The sequence below is a fragment of the Octopus bimaculoides genome, chromosome 2, assembly GCF_001194135.2.
Source record: "Octopus bimaculoides isolate UCB-OBI-ISO-001 chromosome 2, ASM119413v2, whole genome shotgun sequence".
Taxonomy (NCBI): Eukaryota; Metazoa; Mollusca; class Cephalopoda; order Octopoda; family Octopodidae; genus Octopus; species Octopus bimaculoides.
The window spans coordinates 179688251-179710308 of record NC_068982.1 but is presented as its reverse complement, the minus strand read 5'-3'; the positions used below and the strand labels follow the sequence as shown (position 1 = coordinate 179710308).

Below are 22058 nucleotides of genomic sequence, written 5' to 3'. Positions count from 1 at the left end.
TCTTCCACGGGTTCCCTCAACTGTTAGGGTGTGGCACTTTTTCACGCACTAATGTGCTATTTAATTAATTTGCAGTTTCAACATTTTTTATTTGTAATTCAATTCATTATATAGAATTGTGTAACTGTCAATCCTTTTCATATACATTAAAACAGAAAGGATAAGGTCGGCTTTCATAGCAATTTGTATGTATTGTATATAGCGCGTGTATTTACTTCTAATTATTCATGCACACACACATTAATATAGGCACAGGCATGGTTATGTGATTAAGAAGTTCATTTCTTTATCACTTGGTTTTGGGTTCAGCTCCTGTCTACTGCTATTGCAGCTGACCATTTAAAATCTCAAGTGTGTTTGGTGTATGGAACCTGAAAAATGGCCATTGTGTGCATGTTTGTTTGCATCTGTCTTTTATGCAGTGTTGTTGGCACTTCTACTGTCGATAATTTCTCTCTTCTTGTTTCAAAGCTACATGGAAAAAGATTTTTTTTACTTGCAAAACAAATAACATTTCGTGTCAGGATGAGATTGAATCTGTAAAAAATGCCTTAATGCCATATTCATCTAAGATAGTGAATTTGTAGAGTTTTTAGAGCAGTGGGCAGAATGCTTTGCAGTGTTTGTTCCACTTCTTGCTTGGTTCTTTGAATTCAAATCCTTTTGGGGGTAGGGAAGCACCAATCCAAGGAGGTGAAGTGGCAAAAATGTACGAATGTCAGACCAGGAGCCTTGCAGCATTTGTTGCAGCTCATTGCATTTTGAGTTCAAATCCTGCTATGGTCGACTTTGGTGGTTAACTTAATTCATTGCCTGATTTAACACTGTTGCCATGGGTGCTCTTAGTGGAGTCCATTGTTGCAAGCATTTATTCCAGACATCTGGTTCCAAGATAGCTTCATCCCACCTGTTTCGGAGGCCCTGTAAGAAATCAAGGACACTGCCTTCTCTCTCTTGGCTTATTAAACACAAGAGAAAATAACATGGAAAAAAATATGTTAATAAATAAATAAGAGTTAAATTTTGCGTTATCTAGTAAACATTCAGGTCTGAACAGTTGAAATTGTTTTATTTGGATAATTCACTATGCTTTTACCTGTGGGTAAAGAGTATTTCTGTGTTTATAGCTGTAAATATATTATTTTATGTACTCTAGCTACAACATAGTTAAACAGACTGCAATACAAATATCATATACTGAATAAAGCTATGAGTATACAGAATGTATGAGACACAAAGTCATAGCACTTACAGTAATCTTGTCTTCTATTTTCATTGTATTTCTTTTCATCTCCTTCTCTTTTTATTGTATATTAGTACTGAGTGTTATTAGTTAATGTAGAGATTTATTACTGTGCAGTGTTGGGCACTTTTTTTTTAATTAAAATGAAATCTCCTTAAGTTACTATAATTAATAAACTGTTAGCCATCTTTTCCATCAGCATAATTATCATTCTGTCAACTGATTTATTTTCCTAGATTATATCTAACTACATTTTGTCTTATTTTTATTTAAATGAATAGTCAATTGTAATTGTTGAACTTACTTTTGTTTTTATAGGAGAAACCAACAATTTGCAACATTTGCAGAACTTACAGAGTTTAACTGCATTGGCTAATGCCTCTGGTAATGCAGGTATGTGCTATTGCTGCTTGTCATTGGCTAATACCTCTGGTAGTAAGATGGATATTATTGCATTGTTATTACATATAACTTAACACGCACGCACATAATTGTCAATATTTTGACATGTTCGTTATTAGTCTCACATGGAACATTACTAATTTTTGTTTCTGATATCCAATTATATGTTGTCTTTGAAATATCAGCCAATATAATACTTCTTTTTTTTTCTCTACAGGTTCATTAAGTGCTCTAGGAATGCCAAGTTTGGCAGCATTAAACCAGCTTGCAGGAAACACAAATGCATCCAGTGCATCTGGTAAGTTGTACTTTCATTACACAATCTGCCTTGTTCCAGATGGTGTGACTCTCAGGTGATTCATTACAAGCACTAGAATTTGGAGAGAAAATCTCCAATAATGTACTCAAGAAACTGCTTTTCTTTTAAACATATTGCATTGAAAATGTGTTCAGGGTTCATCTTTTTTATTCTGTATTTTCTCTCTTTGATATTTATTTCTTCTCAGTTAATATGCAACGCTAAATTATCAGGTTTCAGTTTTTTGACCACTGGCAATTTTTGTTTTTTTCAACAGTTAGGAAGTAGGCTTTGCTTGTGATTTGTGTACGTGTTGTTGATTTTTTTTGTTTGTTTTGTATTGTGTGTATCACCTTCACCAATATTTGGCTAGTTTTGTGGGAAATTCAGTACAAAATGGATGTGTTGTTTACAAAGATTTTTGATGAAGTTTCACTTTGTGGTGTACTGTAGTTATTCCTCCTAAATGCATGGTGAGCTGTCAAGAAAATGTTGTACTGATATGGTTAATGTTAAGCTGATGATACGAATACTTGTTTCAATGGATATGCTGGAAGATGTTAAGATGAAAAAAAAAAGAAAATTAGAAGACAACTCTGCTCAAAAGAATATCCATAACAAAGTCCAAATAAAACTTATGCCCATGTCAAAATACAAAATATATCAAGCCTGTTTACGCTTAGCACTAACAAATGACTGCACATTTTTGTGGAGACAGTGACTGTTCACACAGATTCAAACTGGTAGTAGTGAATTTTCTACATTGATTGATTCTTTTGCACAAAGAAATCTAGAGAATAAAATTGTGGGAATATAAACAAACCTACAGACCAAGCTATAGAAGAATAGTGACTCAAAAAAATAAACAACACAATCACTCCAGATTAAAAGTCTGTTAAAAGTAAAGCATATATAATGTTTAATACTTAATTCAAATGTATGTTCACTATATAATAGATGGAAGCATAAAAAACTCATAAAATAGACATACGACAAAAGGCTTTACATTATTTACATTCGACGGATATTTGTCCTCATTTTGTTTGTTGTGTTAACAACAAACAAAATGAGGACAAATATCCGTTAAATGTAAATAATGTACATAATTCCGCATCTTTTAAATATAGAACTACAAAATGCTTTATATCCAACATAAACAAATACTAATAGTCTCCTCAAAATCCCACTAAATTTTAAAAGCTATATCAAACTCCATTTATGAAAATTAAACGAATTACAATGGCCAATGTGATTTATTAATTTGTTTGTAAGTATGAAAGTTGTAAAATTTCACTACATCTATTATATTAGTGTTACAGGTCTGGTACTTTCTTGCTTGCTCACGGTACATATACAAGTAGCAACTGCAGTGTCTTGTATTATACAAAGCAAAACTATATTTAAAAACATATCCATCTTATGCCGAATTTTCTAAACTGCTAGATGATTAACAATGGAAACTTTACTAACAAAAACACAGTGCTAAAAGTATAATAGTAATAACATACACCAGTCATAATAATAAATAAAATAGAATATTTAAAAAAACTGCAAGAAATCCGGAGCCATCAGATAAGCGTTCAAACCTTAAATATCTTTGTTATTGTTCTTGTCTTACGTAATAGCAATAGAGCATGCCAACAAAAACCATTTTGTCTCCAAGATAAAAACCTTATAGGTCTAGAAACCTTGATAAAAACTCTACACTGTACTGTTTTCAACACACACTGTATGTGTTTTTAACTATTAATAGTGTAAAATCTGGTAAATGGTGATGATCTACATTGGTAACAATGTAAATAAAATTCAAGTGAGTTTGTAGGTGTCTGTAAATCTGTAACTCTTGGTATTAGACTTCTTCAAAAATGTAATCTTTGAAATTCAGGAATTCAGTGAAACCATTGAACAACATTCTTTCTGCTCAATGGAAATGAATATTGGTGTATACATGTTTATATTCCATGTTAGATTTCTATGAAGCTATTAGCAAAAACTATTTTAAACAGGAGATATTAAAATCTTTTCATTTTGTTTACTCTTTAAAATGAAAATATTATTGTGGAAATTAATTCATTTTTCCATTTAAAGAGTTAGTCAACATCACCCATGTAGGGGAAACAGTAAGACAGATTTTGGTAACTTGTGTTGTTTCAATCTACTTACGATTGTAAAATACATTTTACTTCAGTTTTGTGATTGCCTTGCTTTTTGATTTATGTTCCTTTTTATTTCATCTAACAACTGATGTTCACCTGTTGGTTAATAACTATTCATTCTCCGCACACTACTCTGTTATCTGTCTGTTCGACAATGACTATATCAATTTTTCTCCATTGTTATCACAGAACCTGTCTTCAACTTTTGTCGTGAGTACAGTTTATTCCTTTTTCTCTCCTCCTTGGCCTATTCTGTATTTTCATGTTAAACTATCAGTTTCATTGGATTTTTTTTGTTTACCTTATTTTTTGTTGGTTTGATGTTAGTTAAGTGTGTGTTTCTCTAGTTTGCTATATATAGTGTGTCACTACTCCAATTTGTTGTCTGTAAAATCCATATCTGCTATGAATATGTGCATGATACCAAGTATTTCTACTAAAATTACAAAAATGGAGATGTAGTTACTTAGCAGTATGATGTTGTACAGAATCGCCATAGATTATGTTACTTTTAATATATTTTATGAAGTAGTGTGCTACACAAAATTATATATAATCTTTACTGCCAATATAGATATAGATGACTTCACTGCTAATACTTTTAACAGTTGTGTGTTATACAAAATGGAGATGTCATTGCTGCCAATGTCTTTTTAACAGTGTTGTACAAAATGGAGAGATAGATGTGTTACTGATCATGTCTTTAACAATAGTGTGTTTTACAAAAATGGAGAGAGACAGATTGATTTCATTACTGCTTATGTTTTTAACTGCTGTGTGTTGTACAAAATGGAGAGATGGATATGATGGCATTACTGCTACTGTCTTTGATAGTGTAATGTTATACTACTGGCTAGCTTTGATAACTGAATTAGCTTTTTTATTAAATAAAAGGCCACAGGATATTGGTAATCCTGACTAAACATCACGGGCTTTAATGTATTGGTTTTCTCTTTAACAAAGTTTATGTATTCTAATTGTTTGTTATCTATTTTATCTTTGACACACCTAACAACTCCATGATATTTTGTTATCAATGTACTGCCTTCACTGACTATCTTCATTGTCATCTGTCAACAACTTGTTTAATATCACTTCACATCATCTCTTTGTATAAATATCATTTTTGAGTAATCAATTTGATTTCAGTCTAATATAATGTAGAAGCACACATTATATATATAAACTGATTGTATTCTCCCAAGACAATGAGTGAAAATGAAAAAAAAAAAAAAGTAGCATGAATATAAAATAGGTATTTTGTCAATATAATATACATAAAATCAAGTTGTATCCTATGTTAGAAGAATCATGAGAAATTGAATCCCTAGCAAAATCAGAATACTGCCAGCCCCAAAAAGCTGTTCTAGTTTATCTATTAACATTTCTCACCCTTTATGTCTTAAACTGTTTTTCCAACATAAATTTCTGCTACTTGTTTGAAATTGAGGTTATTGATTTTTGCATATTTTAGTTCCTGTATGTATTTTTCAGGATTGCATGCTGTAGGCATTGTATAGTGCTAGACAATACAATGGCTGGCTTGTTATTTTATCTCAACCAAATTCAATCAAATTTTAGTTTATAGCAATACTATTGGCTCAAAGCATATTTATTAAATTATTCTCATTATTGGTCTTATCAGACATCTACTTTGCTGTTGTTGCTATGACTTCTGTCTGGTTTGATTTATTTTCTTGTTAATTATTTGGTTTTTATAGTCCTGTTACAGTGTTTGTTGTCCATGTTGTTGCTATTTTACATTCATTGTGTTTTTTTCAAGCCACAATACAGGAGGTTGAACTTTTCTAGCCATCTTCACTTTCGAATTACTGCATTTATATTTTATCAAATATTGAAGTACATGTTTTATTTGTATAAATTGCTTGTGCCAGCCAAGTGCCCCTCACATAATAATTCTACAATACTTTTGTTAATTTCTCTCTATTTAATGTTTTCACCATATTTTTTGTGTTCCTGATTGTGGCAATAATCCATTAGCCAATTATTATTTAAATTTTATGCACAAACCTTTTCAATTCATTGTATTCTATCCATATTACGTAGTTTTACATATTTACTTAAACTTTACCTTAATTCCTTGTCTCAAAGGAAGGTTCTGCTGTTTGTCTTTTGATAGATTGTCTTTAGTATTTCCAGCTCTACTTAAGTTGATTCATTTTTTCAATATATTGTTTCACTTTTAAGATTATAAAAATATATAAATAGAATTAAGATTTATTCCCTGCTATTTTCATATAGCTTTCATTTGAACTCATTAACTACATTCACTAATACTTTTATGTAGATGGTATATTTTGTAACTAGTTAACATACTAAATAAAGTGTTTTCTACTTCACTCATTCTTACTAACTCTGTTGTTGAAATATTTGAAGCTTCCATTTCTTCATTCTTATTGCTGTATTTATCCTCTATAGTTTCTTTGAATGTGACCACCCTCTACAAGTAAAAGTGCTGTCTCAGCCTGTGTTACATCTTTATCTTGATAGAAACTGTATCTTTAGTATGTAGTTAAATAGATATTATATGAATGAAATACTAGGATGGAACCAATATCTGGAAGGAGTTCCCAATCTATTTGTTGACATTTTTGCTGAATGTGCTAAAAGAAATCAGCCGATCAGCAAATACATTGCTTTATGAAGCATTTAACAAACCCTGATCAAGGTATAATTTCTGTATAACATAAATAATTTCTTTTGGACTAATTGTCTTTTAGTTTCTGCTAAATATTTGATATGAAAGTAATCATTTGATACAAGATTTTAAAATAAACACAGTGGAGGATACTACTTGCTATTAAAGAGCTAAGGTAAAACATAAACTCCTATTAAAATACAAAGGCTGATTGGTGAGGGGATGTTTGAAAGAATTATCTTGTTTACCTAGAAAACCTTTGAGACAACCAGAAGCATTAATTATTCCTGTTAGCTGCCTCTCTATTTTCTCTGATTTCTATCATGCCCCTTTTGCTGGTTATCACTGCTAGCAGATTTAATTTGACATTTTTAGTGTCAATCCTTTCTCTCTTTCTTTCAAACTATTTCCTGTTTAAATGACTCACCTATTGAAATGTATTATGAAATTTCTCAAATATGAAAACTTCAGCATCTTAACTAGACAACTCTTCCCTCATGTCACATCTTTTCATGCTAGGTATTCTTGTTTTGACCATTGAATGGTTGCATCAGGATTAGCAATACATCTGTTTATCTTCTGTTGTATGAATGCTTTTAAATTGATTTGAATGTATTTGATATGTCAGTGTATTGATTACCTGGCATTTTAGGGTTTATTTGTCTCACCTCTTTTTATACAAACAACCTTTTTCCGATTTGTAGGTACTATAACTGGTACAACCTCCTCCAACTCACTAAGTGGCCTCACTGGAATGCAAAATCTAGGGAACAATTCCTTAACAAACCTCTCTAATTTGACCTCAAGTGTAACAAGCAACATGAATGGCATTGGCTCCAATACCAACCCAACAGGTATTGATGCTCTTAGCCAAGCATATTCGGGGATACAGCAATACGCAGGTTTGTCAGGTTTGCTCCCTCCAGGTAAAGGTTTGTTTCATGTTCTATTCTAGTTTTTCCAGGTGTGACTCTGTTTGTGTGTAGTCATGTGAGGCTTTGGTATGGTCATCAAACTTTCAGTTCACATCACCTAACCCCAAATTCTTTAAAGACCTTCATCCAGTGTATAATAGAGAATTTTTACTCCTCTTTGTCACACATTATTATGCTCTTCTTTTGGTGGTGCCCAGAGGTCATATTGCCCACCAATACCTGTCTTCACCTTTTTTAATAGCTGTAATCTCACTACCACCAAGTCATGTCACAATGTTTCCCCAAACACTTTCTGTTTTGTATTACTGTCATTGTTTTGGTTCACAAACATGTAATTGTCAGATAGCTTAAAGTAGAAACTTTATTGTAACCTGTGTTGCCTAATCACCATTTTTTAGTCTGTTGTCTCGGAGTTTATAATTGTAATTTCAGTAAAGGTATTTTGGTTGAGTTTTGCCTTGAAGTTCTTTGTAGCATATGATTCAAGTATATTTGTGTCTTTGTCCTTGTGTCTGTCCCAACACAATTCCATTATGTGTGTGTGTACATATGTATATTCAAATATTCTTTTTCATTTTATATGTTTTCCCATGCCTGCATGGTTTAGAAGGATCTTTGTGAGGTTCAACTTCCAGAGATCAGTTTTTTTTTTTGTGGGGTTTTCTTCTGTGGGTTCCTTCCATTCTGATTGCTGATTCAACTGTCACTCCAGTATGCATCACATGTCAGTACCAGTACAAGCTTTTCTCTTGCATGCTACATCTGATTCTTCTTGTATCGAGTTTTTCTCTCAGTTCATTTGTTCTGTCATTAGTGAACATTGAAATCGAACATCCAACTAAGCATGCTTATCTCATATTATTCATATGTCCTTTACCTATGTTTTACTATCACTCTCATACAGCATTCTTATTCATATACAAGCAATATATAACCTGCCCTTCACTCAAGAGAATTTTTTTTGTTTCTAGCAGAGCTATTAGCATCATAAACTTTTCCCCACTTCTTTCTTATTAGTATTATACTTTCAGCATACCCGCTTCCACTGCTTATTAACATTACCTAGGTAGCAGAAACTATCTACTCCTTCTAGAGGGGACTTTTGATATTTTTGAATACATTTTATGGGTGCTCTTCCAGCTAATTACTTCATTCTGAGTTTTTTTTTTCTTTGACTGTCTATGATCTTTCTGCATCACTTGTGCACTCATAATTTACACCTGGTACATGCTTCTGCATATTGAACAAGGCCACTCCCCTTATGGCAACAAAGTTGAGTCATCTTTGCTAACTAGGTTTTCTTTGAAGCTTCTTAATTCTAACTAAGCTTTTCTTCATTGTTTTGAATTTCTTTTCTGATTCTTCAAGAGAGTGGGATATGCAAACTAGGTCTTTGACACAGGAATCCCATGGATAACCGCTTTTAAGCTCTTTGAGAACTCTAAAAAGTAGGGTCGGAGAACTGAGCCTTTATAGACATTTGTCTGCACTCTACAGTCCCTACTGAACTGATTGCTAACCCTCAGCTTGCTGTTGCCAACTCTTAACATAGATTACATGGCACTTGCAAACTCTTCACATATTCCTATTTTAAATAGTGTGATACTTAAACTTACTTTTTATTGAGGTATAGTGGTTTACTCTTAGATAAGAATTTTTCGCCAGGAAGCTTATTCTTTTCTGATGTAGATTTATAACTGCTGCTGTCATATATCTTGGTCCATCAGTCTGATTCCTTTAGTTGCATCTTTTTTGCCTTTGTAGCAGTTGGTGCTACTGCTATTTGATTGACTGTCCTAAATTGTACTTTTGACTGTACAGTTGATCTCAGTACAGGAATTCAGAAAACAGTCTGTAACTAGTTACTTTTAATGTAGTACAAATAAAGGGAACCGTTGAATTATAACATTGAATGTACTAAATTCTGTTTTGTTCAAATTGATCTCGTAAATTTATAATTTTGATATGGAATATTTTTGATGAATTGAAAATGAATAGTTGGTTTTTCTTCTCATAGTATTTTGGTACCATTATCAGTACTGGATTGTAAAGATAACCTAGTGCTACTTAAAGTGGATTATTTTCTCTCATACCTGTGAGAAAACTTCATTTCGGTGTGAAATAGTTTGACTGGCTGAGTTGTTTGAACGTTAAACAAAATGTCTTAATTTATTCTACTTTCTGACGTGAAATCCCACCAAGGTCAACTTTACCTTTCATCCTGCCAGGCTCAATGAAGTAAAATACCAGTTGAGTAGTGAGTGCCCATATAATTGACTACTCCCTGCTAAATGTGAGGCCTATGTAAGAAATCGATATTTCTATAAAACCAGCAACAGCGGGTGGAGGAAACAGAAGCCAGTGATTCTGGATATAAAAAAATATTTAATGGGAAACTCTAGCCAGCAGTGAATTAGTTTTAGTGATTTAATTCTCAATGAAAATCTATTGAAAGTCTGATGATGGCCTTATACTGATATTGATACATTTTCAATGGGAAACTTTAGCTGGTTTTAAACATAACATTTCAGGAACTCCTGTCTTCTCATTCACTTGACCTTTCTAATTGTGAAGTTGTTTACACAGGCTGTGAATATAGCTCTTCCTTCTTTGCACAGACACCTCAGTCTACTAGAAAGATAAACACTTCTAGCTTAGATTGTTAGAAAATAATCAGTTTTTCTCATTTTTGACATGCTCTATTTGTTGCTTTTGCTAAACATTTCCTATCTTGATATAAATATATTTTTCCTTCATGCTTGGTGGAGTGTTGCTTTACAGTAGATGCTTTAATCATTGCCAATTTTGAACTGAAAGTCTGACTGAATGTTTTATAGTATTTTAGTATTTCTTTAAATGTTAGTTTCTACAGTTATTTTTATCACTTGAAACAAACAATCTTACAGAATTTCAATTTTCTTATAGAATTCATATTTCTATTCAGCACAGTAATTTCGGAAACCACTTTTTAAAAATAACATAATTGCTAAACAAATATTTTTATTGATGTGAGAATATTATTATTATTATTAACAGGGCAGTACTTTGGCAGAATCAGTGCATTGGATGAAATGTCTTTGCATTCTGATTTCAAATACAACTGAGGCTAATGTTGCCTTTCATACTTCTAGGGTACTGGGATTGATGGTATTGATTTACTCTCTCTCCTTAAAATTATTGGCCTTGTGCCTAAATTTCATGCACTTATTATAATAATAAAAAAAAAAAGTAAAATGCCTGTGAATAATCACTGAAAGTGCACTTAAACTTTTAAGAGCTCTGTATCATAGTTTTCTTGTTTTCACCATAGCCAAATGGGTTTTATTTTGTTTTTGACAGAGAATGATCACCTTTTGAAAAAGTAGAAAATGGTCATGAAAAAATTACTATTCTTAAAAATCATTTTTTTTTGTCCCACGAATTTGTTTTGATTTTGTAAATATTTTTTTTTATCTTCATTAGATTCTATTGAAATATAAATTAATATATTTCAATATAAACTCACTGTGATGGCTGCCCCCTAAATGATGTAAAAAAAGATTCAGTAGTGAGGAATCAATTCCCAGTGGTTGGGTATTTCTTCACTCCAGACTGAATGCTATCCTCATTCAATCCTCCAAATACTCATCATAAGAGTAGCTATTCTCAAAAAAAAAAAAGAAAAGAAAAAAAAGAAAGAAAGAATTTAAATAAACAACAAACCAAATGTTTGGTCTTCTTCTGAAGAGACTAAATCTTTGGTTTCTCACATAGCTTTTGTTATTGGCTTCACTGTGTTTGGATTTATGTGTTCTTAATCTCTCTATTCTGATTAATATTTCAGTTGTTGACACTTGTTTCTTTTTCTCTTTAGCCTCCTTTCCAAATGCATTCAATAGCCAATCAGCTCAGCAGCTCCAACAGGCTGCAGCCAATTCTGCTGCTGGGAAACAAACCGAAGGTAAATACTCCCTTATAGAGAGCAATCTCTTCTTTTATATCATATTAAATGTATTTTTAACTTGTGAAACATCAAGATTTACCTTTTTATATGACTTTAATAAAATTCTATTTGCTTTGAGCTAATAGAAATTCAGATTGCCATTATTCAAATGTTTACTGTCCACAACACTCAGCAGCTTACTGTCTGTTGTTGTATATTCTTATTATTGTTGTTTTTTATTTTTATCTTTTGTTAATTTTTGCTTCCAATGATTTATATTTTAATGTTGATAAATGCATCAAGAAGTAAACACAAAAAATACATCTAGACATTTGAATAAACTGGTGAAATGTTGCATGAAGTATAAGATTAATGTCATAGGGGAATTATTATAATACAGAGTTCAAATCCTGTCTTAAGGCAAGGCATTGGTTAGTTTGAGTGGGTGTGTAATTGTAAGACGTTGGCTCTAACAATACATGACACAGCTATTTAACTCCCTTCAACTGTAAATAAATATATAATGTTATATATTTAAATTAAATCACATCTCAAATAGTGGAGAAAAAAATTGTTAAACTACTTAAATGCTATTTTTCTTCTAGTTCATAATTTATGCGGAATAAGCCGTTTGTTATCTTGATGGTTGTTAAATGTCCAAGTCTATATTGGCAGTTTGTTTTGAGATTCATTGTTCTATTCCTTTCATATTTGACTACTTCCATTTAGTATTATTGAGCTAACGGTGTTGATTCAGAAATGGTCCCATTCAAAGTACAACTGCTTGTTTGTATGTGATTCTTGCCTGTTATTGCAGGTCCAGACGGCGCCAACTTATTTATATATCATTTACCACAAGAGTTCAGTGATCAAGACCTCATGCAGACTTTTATTCCATTTGGAAATGTTGTTTCAGCCAAAGTCTTCATTGATAAACAAACAAATCTTAGCAAGTGCTTTGGTATGTATTGAATAGGTGCCGTTTTCTTTTACTCTTCCTTATGACTACCATATTTTCTCAATGTTTTTATCAGAAACACTATCTTGTAAAAATATTAATTCATCTAACAGATTGATGAAAACATTTGAAAAACAAAATTAAAAAAAAAAAATGATGAAATCTTAATTAATTAATGTAAAAAAATTGCACAAATCATATTCTGATGAAACTTAAGGAAAATTGAAGGAATCTGGCTACCTACATATCTATCTGTATGTATATATATATAGATATATATATATAGATATAGATATTCTATATATTGTTTGTGAAAAGTCTGTGCATAAAAAAAAAAATGACAAATTTTTAATTCCCTTATTTATTTTAATTTTATTTGTTAGCCCTTTCTCTGAAATGATTTTGGACAAAATCATTTTCAATATGGTGTCTGTTATTCTCTTTTTATTGATCAGATATACTGGTGTCTCAGATTGTCAAATTGACAATTGAATCTTAGGTGTAGAGCATTTATTCCTACAATGGCTAAGTTCAGACATATTTTATGTCCTCATTTTTCAAGTTTTATAAATTCTATTCAATGATGTTTTAAGTACCAGCTGTGTCGGTGTGTATTTTGACTCCGTTATCAGTTTACAAACTGGATCTTCGTTTCGTAGATATTCTATTCAATGTCCCTTGCAAATTATTGCATTTTTTACCGCTATGTCTTTTTGTTTTGTCTGGGAAATTATCTTTGGATTTGAATATACAACAGATAAATTTTTGTTGTCAAAGTGCATTGGACAGTTCTGAATTTTAAATGTTTGCATCATTAAATAGAATTGTTGCCTTTTACAAGTGGATATCATTAATAATGCTATCATCAATGGTGATTCCATTATTAATAAAATGGATCAAGAATCCTCAGGCAAGGAATGCCTCATCCAATGTCTAGCTGCAATGCCTTTGACAGGATTTGAACTGAAAGTGGCAATGTTTTGTAAACATAATACATTGCCACCAGTGCTAGGTAAATTGTCATATCCATTAGTGAAAATATGCATGTTGATGTAGGTCCAGTATGAAAGACTTGAACAGAAGTATAATAACTAAATTACAACTCCCCAATAAAAATCAGTCAGGCTACTTTGTTTATATGCAATGGTACACACGCATACACATACATGTGCCACTAGTCCACAGATACCATCTGTTTAGTCAATTTCCAAGATGATCTCCTTTGCATATCTATGGTAAAATGGTTATGAAACTATAAATGTCTTTTATTTATTTATTTATTTATTTATTTATTTACATAGTGACAAAAAAAAAAAAATAATAATAATAATGGAATAACTGCTTTAGTGGCTACACTCTTTACTTTGAGTGGATAGTTGAGACAATACTTGTCCATTTTTGAACAGGTTTTGTGAGTTTTGACAATCCTTTGTCAGCACAAGCAGCAATCCAAGCCATGAATGGATTTCAGATTGGCATGAAACGACTGAAAGTGCAGTTGAAGAGGCCAAAAAATGATAGCAAACCATACTAATGTAGAATATCCTTTTAAACCGGTGAGTAAGTCTTTTATATTCTTTTAATTTGTGATCTGTTAATAAGTATATATGTGTGTGTATGCATGCATACATACATACACATGTATGAAGTACATTCAGAATATAAATGTCCACAACATAGACAAATGGTCAGGCAAACAACCATCTGCTGCTACAAAATTCATTATTTTTAGATCAAATTCTGAAATTTACATACACTCCCCATATCTCTTTCACAAAACAACTTGTTACCTTACTTATGAATTTTTTTTCTCTTCCTTTGAGGGTCAACACTTTGATGGTTATTTTGTCTTTTTTTGGTTCAAAGTTCTTTGGTCATATTTGATGTAAACTTTGTGGGATGGTAGTGAAGAAAAATGGTTTTGAATTTTGAAATCCAGAAAACATAGCTTGCTTTTGGCAGTCATTTTAAGTTTATTAAACATTTTCTACCACTTTCAATAGTTTATTATATTTGTTTCAGTTTCATTATATTTGTTCCTAGAAGTTGAATTGGAAATTTTGGAAGCTGATTAGCTTTAAGTGGACTCCTTATTTGAGATTTTTATCCAATGTAGATACAGTTTAGTTCTGATAACTGTGAATTAGCTGATTAAAGCTGTATTCAGTTTAGGTATAAGTACATATTTTAACAAATCCCTTCTTTATACAGTTTAATGACTATATTTTTGGACATATCAGTTTTGGCTCATCTGAAGTAAATTTAAAGATGAGTTCTTTAGCTAAGTTCTCTTGGCTCAAAGAATTAAGTATACTGGCTAGTATCTTTTAGATTTCTTTCATAATTGAGATGATGGTGATGTGAACCATTTTACTATCTTCTACAGAAATAGGTTAATTGCAGCAAAATGTAGGCCAAGACACACTAATACAAAATTATAAATCTATTTATTCAAGTTGTGCAATTTTGGTGATTGGGTTTTGTGAAGTCATTCTTCAATATATTGTCTTATGACCAAAGCGCATTTGATTTTTTTTTTCTTCTAATGGTTATTGTACTATTAATTGCAAACTTCGATCTTCTCACAATTTGTTAATTGGCAGTTATTTTATTCTTCTTTCATAATGACATAACTACTTTTAATACTTATTTTACTTTAAAGCCAAATATGTCTCATTGAATTAAGAAAACTTATTTATGGTATGTTGCTGGAATTCACTTATTTCTCTTGACCCCCACTCCCCACCCCATTTCCTTTGAAACTTGTCTCTCAATTTCGTTCATGTTCCACTCGGTATAGAACACTCAATACTATTCCTACTGCCCCTATATTTGCTCGCAATATTTAGCTTTATTTTAACCTTAAAACAGGAGTCCGTATGTAAGACATCTGTTGAGTTCAGTTTAATACAATCTTAGTTTTCTAAATATGGATGCATCTTATGCATAAAGAACATGACAATGACCATAGCTTGGCATTCTACAAAGCTTTCTTGTTTCTACACACCCTCTGTATGCTTTTTCTGCCATTTCGATTCATAATAAATCTGTTCGGATAATAATAATTCATATTTGTAAATATTTCTGGTAATATTTTCAAGCTAGGTACATCAGTCACTTGGAAATTGTCCCAGTTTTTCTAGATGTTAAACAATCATGGTGATAAAGAGTTACTAAGGGGATTAAGCATTATTGTAGATTTTCTTCCAACTCATTAAAGTAAATTTCCCTTTATTAATAGGAGTAATTTGGTCAATCCTTTCCTCATGACATTTAGTACAACAAACTTTTTTTTTTTAATGCAAAATGCTTTTTATTGGTAGGAAAACTACAATATTGTCACATCTCAACATAACACTTAATGCACTCTTTCATATTATAAATTTAGTCCTGGGCAACTAATTCAAATAGTAAAACAGTAATGTGATATAAAGTTTAAAATATTTGAAACGTTGCAACTACATTAATACAGAGGTATGTGCTTTCCTTTTGAAAGTCTGCTGTGTGCAATACAATAACAACTGCAAGATCTGAAGCTGACCTATCAACAGCTTAAATGTTTTTTGTTTTTTTTTGTGTCACTAATTGTTTTAATTATATATATAGCTTATCACAGCAATGGCTTCAAAATATATTCAGTGTTTTTACAGAATGTTGGTCATTTTTAGTGTTTTGTAATGAAAACTTATGTATCACTACTGTGCTATTTCATCCTCCATCATTGATAGAATTCAAAATTAACTGACAAAAATAAAATGTTGAGTAGGAATGTTGAAACATATTTATAAATCAAATTATAGTTTCAGATTTACACCTTGTATTTTATTCTAATTCTCAAAATTATTTTCTTTAATTCTAAACCCATTCCATTAATTTACTTTGCTGCTTTAAAAATGATAATATTTTAGAGGCTTTTCCTCCTCGCAGACAGCAAAATTAGTATGTTTGTTTTAAATATAAACCATTTTTCATAATTTATACCATACTGAACAACAAAAATGTTTATTATTGAAAGGTTTTTAATTTTCAACCATAGTTTTAATATTCTTTTCTACTCTAGGTACAAGGCCTGAAATTTTTTTGGGAGGGGGCCAGTCAATTAGATTGACCCCAGTATGCAACTAGTATTTAATTTGCCCCACCCCCACCCCATCCAAAAGGATGAAAGGCAAAGTCAACCTCAGCCATAGTTTTAATATTATGGAAGAAATAATGTTTCAAAGTGTTTCAGCAAATGTTGTGTGCTTGAAATGTTTCAGCAATAGCTTGATACTGTATAACATTAGTCAGTTGGCTAACAAGACTTCAATCACTGGAGTAGTTGCAGTGATGTTAACTACTGCATGAGATGTAATTTAAAGAGGCAGCAAAAACTATTTAGATATTCCAGGATGTGTGGGCTTAGAGATTGTTGAAAGAGAAGTATTGACGAATTACATACAATTCTATCATTGCTGGTGAGAATGCTTTTAAACAAGATTTCAGTCTAGCTTGTTGCAGTGTTTGTTGAATAGTTAAGCACTAATAAAAAGAATTTACAGATTGAAGGCTTTACTTGTCTAATTCTCAGCTTGCTCAAAAAAAAAAAGGAATTGCAAATGTTTTGCCGATCAGATGACCAGTTTATTCTATTGCATAGTTACATGGTTAAACATAGTCGAAACTCTGTTGGTAACGTCATTATTGTAAAATGAATGGTAGCTGTGCATAAAGGTTTGTTGGATGTGGGAATTAAAATTGAAGACAGTAAAAAGTAGAGATGAGTTTTTGATAACTTGTATAGAAAGTATAATCAGTATGGTGCAGCAATTTACATAAGTTGTGTCGATAATACTATTAGTACTTAAGAAGCTTGTGATATAATGGTTCAAGCACTTGTGCTATTTTTTGGTTGACTTTTCCCCTTCTAACGTACATATAAGATACAAGTAATAATGCAGTGCAGTGTGTGCATTGCTATCATGCACATGTCAGTTAAGGACATCTGTATGTGATGTGTACAGTGAGGGTGTCCTGTGCTTGTCATATAGAAGTTAGATGCTCAATTAGAAAATGTGAATTAATGGACAACACTCCTATTTGAACTTAGGAACAAAAATTGCATATGTTTGTTCTTCTCTCTGACAATGTAATGTATTGGTTGATTGTATGTTAGTAAAAACTCAGATGGACCCTTCCATTTGAATGTGTGGCCTTGCTCCAAAAGTAAGCATTTATTTAGCTTCTAATGGCTGTGTATGTCACGATTACCACACTTGTATTCTCTGAAAAGATTTCAGGCTTCATGCCTGCAGAAGAAACTGTTTTTATTATTATTCAGTTGTATTTTTATTACATATTTTCATAACACAATTGAGCACAGCTCTGGGCACATGCATTGTTTTGTTTTGCTTTGTATTTTCTATTATATTGAAAGTACTTCATGTATTGCGTATGCAGTGTCCAGCAGTGCTATATTCTTTGTTGTGTGTGTGTGTGTGTGTGTGTATGACAGTCCTGTGCTTTTGATTAATACGTTTGTTTACATATTTTTTACTACTTTCTAAGACATCCGTTAAATGGGTTATTATTTATGTACTGTAATTGAAATGGCAGAATGTAAGATGAAAGTGACCTGCTGTAGCATTATGCAAGGCTATTATTTATTGACTTGTCTGCCAGAGTACAAGATTATGTGATCTGTTGTGGTATTGAGTTGTTTGCTGTCAAAGTATATGACTAAATGATCCTTTGTGGTATTACTTCTCTGCTAGAGTACTATAGTATTTAGTTGTTTCCTCTGAACAGCTTTACTTTTCATCTTTGTGATGTGGCTGTTACATCACACACTGGGATTTGATTGAATTTGCTACTCCACTCCATCAATTATCTTGTGAAATTATTGTTAGCATAACAATGGATATTAGGCATTTTTGCAGTTATAGTTGTCACTGTTAACCAGTTACTGGTTAGGCAGCTTGGAGTGACGACAATACTTTTTTGTACAGAATGCAATGGTTGATGCCAGTGTTTTGGATTTCTTACTGTAATAGAAAATGTGTTGACCTCAAAGCCATCCTGATAACGATAAGCCGTAATCTCATATTGATTAAACAGTTTTAAGAAAAAAATTTTAGCAGCTAATTAAAATAAGTTTTTCAAAAATGTTCCATGATTTCCAGATCTTCAACTGGCAGCAATTGTTTTTTTTCAAGTCTGCATTTCAAAAGCAAATATTTTTTAGTGTGTATTGTCTGGCTCTAACGAACCAACAGAATATTATATACATATATATAGATGTTTTTTTTTTTTAAGAACTGCCACATTTAATGGGTTGGGCTTCCTTCCCTTTCACTCAGCATCCTTCATTAAGAAATCTGATAATTTGATACTAATAAAACAAGCACAGCATATTCTGGTGCAGAAAAGTATATTATGTGCAATTTTGAGTGTGTGTGTGTGAATATATGTGCTAGCAGTCAACTCTTCCAGCAACTTTCCTTGTAAAATAATATTGCTAAACTTCATCTTTCCTTAAGAGCTAGAAATAATTTGGTCATATTGGAGTGATTCCCTTTGTCGTATGACACCTCCAGCTCCTAAGCCACTGAAAGGATCCTATGTGTTTATTTGAAAGCTAAGCAAATCAAATCTGACTTAAATCACAATTTTATTTAAAAAAAGGAAATTAAACATCGATCTGTTTGCAAGCAAAAATGATGAACTCGTAATCACTGGATTATCTTTAATTATAGGTCTAGTGGATCAGGACTCACCTAAGGCTATACAAAAATTTCTATTTTAAAGAATGCATAGGCAGTACCTATGATCCTTTTCTGGGCTGCCAAGACTCATATGAAAGAAACAAGAAGTATCCTAAAATAAGGTACCTGAATGCTTGCAACAAAGTGAACTCAGTTAAAGGAGATATTCGATAGCCAGGTGGTGGGGTTAACCTACATAATACTAACCTACTACTTTAAAATGAAAATAAAATCTCCTCCTTGATTACATTGTTATGTCTTGTATGAATCACATCAGCCATATTTTCTTCACCTTCTCCGTTTCTGTAATTCATTCACATATATTACTCATACCCTGAATATTATGGTTTGCAACTTCATTAACGTATAAACTCTTGATTGAGGTTTAAAAAAAACTTCAGGCTTTTTATTTCTGAATTAATTAGCATCACATTTCTCTCTCTCATAAAAATGATTTGACCCTGATTAGAGATACATTTTTCTTGTATAAGATAGCAATATGTTGAGCTGCTGATATATTTATTTTGTATGGTGAAGTGACTTAAGTGGTTGTGGAAGTAAAGAAAGTAACCTTCTCTCTGTACCTGCGTTTGTAAATGTTTCACTTTTTGAATTGTCAATCTCCTGTTCTCTGTGTGTCAGTGTGTGCATACACACTCACACAGGTGCATCCATCATGACAGCTGAATGGCACTCAAAACACCACCTCCTTTTGAAATCTTTTTATACTATTTATCAGTTCACTACACAGTCTGTATACTTATTAACATTATTACTTTTCACACTCCCTTGCTACTGTTAAAGGTGGGAAAGCAGCCATCAAATTCAAGCAGAGCAAAGTTTTTTTTTTTTTTTACTTTTCCTGTCCAGTTACATCATCATCACTATCAGTTTATGTAACAACCACTGATCCTCCTTCTTTCAGATATTTTTTTTTTGTTATTGTTTCCATCCTGTATGATGCCATGGAAATCATACCATGACATCTTCACACTGTAATATATTTCCAAACTGCTAAATAATAGCTAAATAAAAATATTTTTCTACATTTTTACCGTTTGGGTTATTCCTATCTATAAAGTTTTTGAGACTGTGACCATATTAAATGCTATATGTTTAGGAGACTGTCTCTTGTAGACCTGATGGCTATTTTATGTCTGAATCAAACAAAACATGACCAGAATGAAAGGTAAAATGTGAATGAGTCTCTGTTTTATCTGGAATCTGTCTGTTTGTCTTACTTTTCCCTCTTGTATAAATTGTTTTATATGGCTTGTCTGACCTGACAGTCACTCATATAGCTACATCACACTGTTCTTGTAAAATACAATTTCTACTTTAGATTAAATTAGGAAAACAAATCGATAATTAACACATTTGCTCTTGAATTTCTTGACACACACACACGCGCACACACACACACACACACACACACATTATTAGTTCTATTGAATTCATGTTTTTTAAAAGTGGGTAAGAAAAAGTTAAGAAAAATTTCAAAATCTATTTGCTTGGGTCTATTCCTGAGCATTAAAAAGAAAAGAAATAATAATATTTAGATTTCATATACACATAGCGTTATCGTAAAACCATATATATGTATGTATGTATACACACACATACACGTGCGTGTATGAGGGTGTGTGTTTATGCACACACATATATAATGAAATAGTCAAGGATATTTACATCATATTTCTGTAGCAGACAATGTTTGACTGGCTCTGTGTATTGTTCTATTTAATGTTAATGTCTTTTCATAAACTTTTGAACTTGTCCCTATTTTGTTGTTATTGTTGTTGTTATTGTTGTTGTTGTTCTACTCTGTACTCTCTATGTATGTATATATATATATATATATATATATATATATATGTATTCTGTTGGATAACAACTCATCCATAATTGTTCTTTGTTTTGCCGCACTTGTTCACGTTAATGTTTTCTTGTTGTTAATGTTGTTGTAATGCTTTCCATTTTGATTTCTTCAGCAGCCACTCCGCCCTGCCTCCCTCCTCAAACCTATTTTTTACATGTTGTATTTTCTGTACCAATTTGTCATCTATGTTATTGATGTTGTTGTTGTTGTTGTTGTTTGCCTGCACAATACCCTTTGATTGACTCCCCCCACCCATCATTCCCAACCCAGTTCTTCTGCTTTAACCACTAGCAACTTCCCCAACCTTTGGTATTCCAAATCCATTCCTTCTTCCTGCTGGCCATTTATTTATTTATTTATTTATCTATTTATTTATTTTTTCTCACTTGATAGTGCATTAGTGTAACATTGACTGAGTGTTTTGCATGTCTTTGCTTCTTCACACTCTGCTGCTCTTCCTCCACCTCTTCCTAACATCTCTAAATGCATTATAGTTGTCCTTCTCTTTCTTTCCTCTTGCTTGCATTAGGAAAAAACCCGTATTGCTACCTAATTTTATATTTTCCCGATTCTGCCAAAAGAATCGTCTTAAGTCTCTGGTTATGCTGCTTTAATGACGGACATTCCAGCAGCTTTTTTAAAACATAAAATACCGAGACAATTTGCATATGACTTGAAACTGTAAATATCTGATTACTTACTCCTAAAGCATCTTTTATGTATGTTTATGCTATATATATATATATATATAAAGTTTCTTCCCAGCCACTCCTAAGTATTTGGCAACACACGTACACAAATGCCTGAATGCACATGCACAGTATGTGATTATGTGCAACATAGAGCCCCATATAAGAGAGCAG

The 22058-nt window shown here is 32.0% G+C and overlaps 1 protein-coding gene across 28 annotated transcripts in view; it reads left to right on the top strand.

Moving 5' to 3' along the window:
* Positions 1–22058, top strand: part of LOC106880780 (CUGBP Elav-like family member 1-A) — a 231347-nt gene that overhangs the window by 115803 nt on the left and 93486 nt on the right. For 9 of the 28 annotated variants that reach the window (XR_001410780.2, XR_001410781.2, XR_001410782.2 and 6 more), the window contains 7 exons: positions 1562–1636; positions 1863–1943; positions 4289–4309; positions 7463–7690; positions 11547–11633; positions 12430–12576; positions 13980–14129. Coding sequence is in view for 25 of the 28 variants with exons in the window: in XM_014930890.2 (XP_014786376.1) it covers positions 1562–1636; positions 1863–1943; positions 4289–4309; positions 7463–7690; positions 11547–11633; positions 12430–12576; positions 13980–14107 (767 nt within the window). In the remaining 3 variants the exon portion in view is untranslated. Of the gene's footprint in view, positions 1–1561; positions 1637–1862; positions 1944–4288; positions 4310–7462; positions 7691–11546; positions 11634–12429; positions 12577–13979; positions 14130–19307; positions 20365–22058 lie in introns of those variants that run through there. The other 19 variants (XM_014930878.2, XM_052965775.1, XM_014930897.2 and 16 more) reach the window with 17 other exon arrangements.